Genomic DNA, 6929 nt, shown 5'->3' on the forward strand with positions numbered 1-6929 from the left:
CTACCTACATTTTAATGCCATAAGCATGTTCAAATGAACATGGTCGTGATTAACGGAGTTATGACACACACTGTGTGTCAGTGAGTTACCGCTTAAACCTGTCAAGAATGTATATTACAATTGCTGCATTAAAGAGAAGACAGATATGTTCCCAAGTGTCAAGTCAGCCTTTTGGCATTTCCCTTGTCACGGTAACTTTTTTACCTGACCACGAAACCCACCTTTGTGCATATGGCATGTAGACTTCTTTGACGAAGGTTCCAGGATGAATGCATGGCGTACACCCTTCTTTAGTTGATGGTTGAAGGCTTGTTGAAAATCTTTTACACGCCGAATGAGTAAAGGGGTTGGTTCACCGTTGTTCTTTGCGAAGCGATTCGTCCTAATGTATTGTGAGCGTTTAAACTGTTGATGAAGGCTCGCCGTGCACTGTTCCTGATTGTGTTCCAATTCCACACTTGATGCTGGGGCTCTGAAAATATCAACCTATCTCACAGACGCAGTTTTAATCTTTGGATCCGAAATGTCCATGTCGATAGAACAAGAGAAGCCTTATGAAGAGCCAGCAATCAGACTGTGTTTCAACGCAACTGTGTATGCTCGCGTGGCTGTGGGGATTCTTGGCGTGGCAATACTGTGCCATCTGGCCAGTACAGGGTCATCGTACTGGATAGCTGGGGAGCTGGACGGCCACGTGGTGTGGCATGAAGGTCTATGGCAGAGCTGTTACATCAAACCGTTGGACACGTGGGTGTGCGTGTCGTATGTGCTTGACCACCACATCAACACTGTACCAGGTATGCTATAAGTCTTTGTGAATGCGTGAGTGAGTGAGTGTGTTTTACGCCGCCATTAGCACTATTGCGGCTGGGTCACCAGAAAACGGGAATACTTTAACCACTAGGCTACCACACACGTATTAGAGCTCTCACGTATTATTATAGACGAATAGTAATATAAGGTTTCAAATCAAACAACAGGTTGTGATGTAATATTACGGGCCATTTGCGCCCGCTTGATCTTCATAATGTTAGAAATGAATAAACTTTGTTAAGTTATGTGTTGTGTCCATATGAATAACAACTTTGTTATACATTAGTCTGTGGTCCAAGTGTATTTTCTGTAGAAGTTTAAGCCGACAGAACAAATGTATGGTAAAAGCATAATCTTCATAGTTAGATTCTGTCAACAGTTCTGGAAGACTCCAAGAAGTATCATGTTCATTACAGACATACAATAATGAGGAATTTGGATTATGAAATGTTCTCAACTTTTCTGAAATTTCAGCCTCTTTTCTTCCCACCATACACCCAAGTTAACTGCATTGCCTGAACTAAGTGATAAATGCCCCTATCTGTCTGAGCAATCATTCATGAATTCAATGTCAACCGTACAGACAGCGTTGGCGAAAGTGCAACATACTTTACCGCCACGTCAAATCCCATTTTATATTGCCTCATTGATATCCATGTCAGAAAACAAGACATTGTATTACTAAGTTAGGGATCAGTAGAGCCACTCTCCTACCCAGAGTTCCATGCGGCCAGCCAGCTGAGTACCTCTGCCACAGGCCAGAAAGATGTGACGATTCGTCACATCTTACACAGTCCATTCTATATAATGTACATATTTCGTAACTCTTTTATTTTTGATGAGTCCACACATCTAATTAAACGTCATTGTTAGAATGGTTTAGTTTCACAGACAAAATATCCTAAAACATGTCACACTATTTCGATTTGCGTAGCGATCATTTGTTTACATGGGTTATACGGCAGCACGTCCTGCCATCGAAGCCTTAGGGAGAGCAAACGATGAAGCCCCTGTGATAAATAAATTTGTATTGTCATAAACCTTACTGTCGCAGTTGTAGAAGATTATTTGCGTAACAATGTAAACCATTATGAAGACCGCGCCGAATCGCTTCCGTTGGGCCAGTATCTTCTTATTTACGAATATGCGTGTTTGTTTACAAACAAGAGAAAAGTTCGGTCACGTGATATGCAAATTAGTCTGTGAGCCGGAGTGTGTAGTAGAGCCTGATCAGTGACCTTAGTTACTTTTTAAGTATAAATGGCAGCTGGAATGTCTTCGCGCATAAGCACCTGACAAAAGGGACAAGCGCCACGCCTTTTTGTCCATTTTCACAGTTAATGAAATTCATGTAATTCTCATTTTCATAAATGTTTGACATTTATAAGGTAAAGAAACAGTGCATGTTCTGTTTTATGGTCCTGCGTGCTAGTTAATGGTATGTAATATTCAACAGATGTAATGGTGACGAACACCTGATAGGCTAGTCATAGAACTGTTGCCATGGTTACTGAACATATCATTAAATGATAGATCGGTTTCTGTATTTTTATTTGAGAATGTTACATTGAGAAATGTCACATTTCTTAAGAAAATTAATACAAAGAATAAGATTAACAAAAATTATTTAGTTGTGTGGAAATAAATAGTAAATGTGCATAACGTTCTTCCAGATGCACGTGTATGTTCATAATTAATTGTTCATTTGAGAGTTTAGTTGAGTGAGTTTACTCACTTATAATCTGCACTGAGTTAACTGCCAGGGAGCTGACATCTAGGCATTCCGAGGTGACACACGTGTTTGTCATCGTTATTTATGTACGGCATCACGTTAAGCCTTGCATGTTTTTTTACTTTTTATCTACAAACATTCACGTAAACCTCACGATAATTGCACTCACTCACTCAATCCATCTGATATGTATGGTGGCTGATTAGGGCCATCCCTTTCTCGCCTTAAAATTCGGAGGCGAGAGTGGCTGATTAGGGCCATCGCTTTATATGTGTGTTGTACAATTGCACAATAAACATGTATATAAGATATTGAATATATACAGTTAACCAGGGTAGAGACGTAGATATATATATAGATACACACAGACACAGACAGCGACAGTTATCCACCACTTGATGTGCTCAGATAAGTTGTTGGAAATACGTATCGGGTTGCCGAATGAAGATCAATGGTTGGAAAGTACCTGTCGAGTTGAAGATCAATGGCTGGTAAGAACCTCTCGGGTTGCCGTGTGAAGATCTATGGTTGGAGAGTATCCATATGATTGCCATGTGAAGATCATTGATTGGGAAGCACCCACCGAGTTGCCGTGTGAAGATCAAGGATTGAGAAGTACAAATCGGGCTGAAATATGAAGATCAAGGGTTTAGAAGTACCCATCGAGTTACCGTGTTAAGATCAGTGGTTGAGAAGCATCCATCGAGTTGCCGTGTGAAGATCAAGAGTTGAGATGTACACATCGTGTTGGCATGTGAAGATCAATGGTTTAGAAGTACCCTTCGAGTTTGAGTGAGTTTGGTTTTACGCCACTTTTGGCAATATTCCAGCAATATTACGGCGGGGGACACCAGAAATGGACTTCACACAATGTACCCATGTGGGGAATCGAACCCGGGTCTTCGGCGTGACGAACGAACGCTTTAACCACTCGGCTATCCCACCGCCCCTAAGTGTAAAGGGTTGCAGTGTGAATCGAACCCGGGTCTTCGGCGTGACGAACGAACGCTTTAACCACTCGGCTATCCCACCGCCCCTAAGTGTAAAGGGTTGCAGTGTGACATGTGACAATCAAATGGCAATATATTACTTTCCGGCTATGTCTCGGAATCTGTTTTACATTGTTTTCCACATTTTTCGAACAATGTCTTCAACAAAAGAAGCGTTTCTTGAACGTTATATTACAACTACCCTCGGGGTGCATATTACTTACAAGCGTCATCTGTCTTGCGTTTGACACAAGAAGAATCTAAACCTGCCTCCGCATTTGACACTGCTTCCGGCCATGTGGTGTATTCAAGTACAGTTAACACGATAGCAGGCGCCATGCACATTTAGACATAACTCAGTCTCTCGCAGGGATTTCTCAGTGCGATGGCTTAAAGTGAACAACTAATCCCAACATGTGGAAGTTACGGGAAGGGCAATACAGGAGTGTTCGAATCCCCTTATGATGTTTAGGTTTTCATCACCATATCCTTGAACTTGGCTTTCACCAAAGTTGAAACATAAATCATTTACTGCTCACAATAAGCCGACATGCAGTTGTATAACTTTTCAAAGAGTTGTAAAACACTCACTCACTCAGCGTTGGTGGAGGCATTGAGCAATATATGAATTCTATTCGTAAGCACATTACACCCAGGGTGACAAACCCAATGAAGGGACCTCAGTATCACTCCATCGCCATGTGACCACGATAAAATGAAATATTTTGAAAATGCATTAATGTTGCCAGTAATGTTAGATGATAATGAATGCTTCAGTTGTCTGGTCCAGACTCGATTATTTACAGCCCGCTGCCATATAGCTGGAATACTGATGAGTGCGGCGTAAAAGTAAACTCACATACTCACTTTAATTGTACAACTCATGCGTTGCAGGTTGGTTCAAAGCTTCCCAGACTATGGCGATATTGGCGATAGTGTCCTCCGTCCCGGCAGCCATGACGATGTTGTTGTACGCGTTGCTGCCGACCCTAGGGGGGAGGAAGGTCGCCTCTGTCCTCTCCATCGTTCTCTGTATCACGTCAGGTAAAGTTAAGTCAATATCATAGCAGGTGGCAAGGCTTTGGGGGTTTTTTGTTTGATTTTTTTTTTAATTACTGTTCGGTTACCATTCAGTTATGAAATGTTATCACTACCTGTATTCCATATCATGCTTCGTATCAGGCCTCAACCCATATCAGACCGAAGCCAGATATGGATGTCGTGGGGAGATACGAGACTTGATATGGAAAACAAAAGGTGATAATCTCTACGCTATCATCCAAAACCGGCCTGCAGATATCGCTTGGCTGCATCAAGCCATCTTGAAACTGAAATTGCATGACATTGATTCTCAGACCAGTTTTGACAAACCTTAGAGGTTTAAACTATTATCGACTTGTAGATGTATCGTGTCTTCATTTAATGCTTGTCGTAAAAGGCGACTAACGGGATCGGGTGGTCAGGCTCGCTGACTTTGTTGACACGTCAGCCCAGTTGCGTATATCGATGTTCATCCTGTTGATCATTGGATTGTCTGGCCCAGACTCGAATATTTAAAGACCGCCGCCTTAGAGCTTGAATATTGCTTGAATATTGCGGCGTTAAAAACAAACAAAACTTATATCAAAAGACACTCTGGCACAAGTTTTACAATATCTACTCTTGAAGTCGCCGTCTACCCAAAATCGGCCATTTATTTATATTTCTGTGTTCCTGCAGGTGTGTTCGTATTGACTGCCGTCATCGTGTTCGCCACTCTCTATCCCCTTCTTCCTGATCACGCCACGCAAGACGTCTATTTTCATTGGTCATTCGGCGTTGACGTCACAGCCGCCATCTTGTTCTTCATACCCCCTGCACTACTCATCGTGGACATGCGCAAATCATTGCTGTGGATCGTCTAAAACATTTCATTGATGAACTTGTGTCATGCATTTCCAAATAAACCATCTCATAGTAATATCAAAAAACTTTATTCGATTTTGGATTTTTAAAATGTGTGAGTGTTTGTGAGTTTTAGTTTTACGCCACTTTCAGCAATATTCCAGCAATATCACGTCGGGGATTTGTAAAATATAATTTACATTTCACAGCTGTAAACACACGAATATTTAAAACATATATTTGGGGAGGAGAAAATGGAGGAAGAGTCATGAGCGAAATGTTTCGGGCCATACTGGGAAACCCATAATCTAGGTTTTTAAGTTTGCAATATCGTTTTATCAACTCGAGATATACACTTGGTGTTATTTTTATTAGAACTGTACTTGTGTAACTAAGTATTGGCATATGGACATTTACTGTTGGCCAGATTCTGAGCGGCATGTGATAAAACAACCATTAATCCATATAAAGGCATTTCATAAATATATACACTATAGAAAAGTATTTGGCCTCGCAATTTGTGGTGCTCATACGATATTTTCAATCTAGAGTTACGTTGAATCTTACCGGTAGACTTGACGTCGTTTAGAAATTGCAAACAAATCGACTGTTTTAATTAGGTTTATGAACACCTGAAAGTTAATTAAAAACCTCGTATATCTGGAGCCCTGTTAGCACTCGCGTCGGAAATATGATGGAAAATATCCAGTCCGGAAGATGCGTCTCTTGACAAACGAAAACACACTTAATAATGCCAAAATGCTGATTGCGTGAGTCCGTAGTACCGGGTGTTTTTTAGCAAAATGGGAACTACAGTAACTATAGATCGGGTACGAGTTGCTCTCCGAAAATGTTCATTGTAATCTCATAAAGAAAACCCAAACCCTAGGCTGTTCAGAACGGACGCTATCGAAAATTTTGCCTTTGCTTCTCATTAATCCAGGTTTGTATCCTTTGCAGCTGGCTTGGGCGATTCTTGAACGTAGGCTGCAGGCCATGATCCACCAGCAGACAATATGGCGGCTGCAAGCCATGGGACCACCAGTAGAGAATGTGGCGGCTGCATGCCATGCTCCACCAGTAGAAAATCTGGCGGCTGCAAGCCATGATCCACCAGCAGACAATATGGCGGCTGCTGCCATGGATCCGCCAGTAGAGAATCTGGCGGCTGCAAGCCATGATCCACCAGTAGAGAATCTGGCGGCTGCAGGCCATGATCCACCAGTAGAGAATCTGGCGGCTGCAGGCCATGATCCACCAGTAGAGAATCTGGCGGCTGCAGGCCATGGATCCACCAGTAGAGAATCTGGCAGCTGATGATCCACCAGTAGAGAATCTGGCGGCTGCAGGCCATGATCCACCAGTAGAGAATCTGGCGGCTGCAAGCCATGATCCACCAGTAGAGAATCTGGCGGCTGCATGCCATGGATCCACCAGTAGAGAATCTGGCGGCTGCAAGCCATGGATCCACCAGTAGAGAATCTGGCGGCTGCAAGCAATGGATCCACCAG

At 42.4% G+C, this 6929-nt stretch overlaps 1 protein-coding gene across 1 annotated transcript; it reads left to right on the top strand.

Moving 5' to 3' along the window:
• Positions 1 to 243: 243 nt before the first annotated feature.
• Positions 244 to 5504, top strand: LOC124291412. The gene is made up of 3 exons (XM_046728399.1): positions 244 to 797; positions 4429 to 4578; positions 5254 to 5504. Exons 1-3 carry the CDS (start codon positions 524 to 526, stop codon positions 5436 to 5438), a joined length of 609 nt encoding a protein of 202 aa, XP_046584355.1. The 5' UTR covers positions 244 to 523; the 3' UTR covers positions 5439 to 5504.
• Positions 5505 to 6929: the final 1425 nt, after the last annotated feature.

The sequence above is a fragment of the Haliotis rubra genome, unplaced genomic scaffold, assembly GCF_003918875.1.
Source record: "Haliotis rubra isolate DU_JTF1 unplaced genomic scaffold, ASM391887v1 Scf490, whole genome shotgun sequence".
Classification (NCBI taxonomy): Eukaryota; Metazoa; Mollusca; class Gastropoda; order Lepetellida; family Haliotidae; genus Haliotis; species Haliotis rubra.

Excerpts from the sequence above, each read along its gene's own strand:
- LOC124291412 (XM_046728399.1), top strand. The coding sequence starts at position 524 with ATGTCCATGTCGATAGAACAAGAGAAGCCTTATGAAGAGCCAGCAATC. Across the intron at positions 798-4,428 it reads CCACATCAACACTGTACCAG|GTTGGTTCAAAGCTTCCCAG; the intron begins GTATGCTATAAG and ends CATGCGTTGCAG. Across the intron at positions 4,579-5,253 it reads CGTTCTCTGTATCACGTCAG|GTGTGTTCGTATTGACTGCC; the intron begins GTAAAGTTAAGT and ends GTGTTCCTGCAG.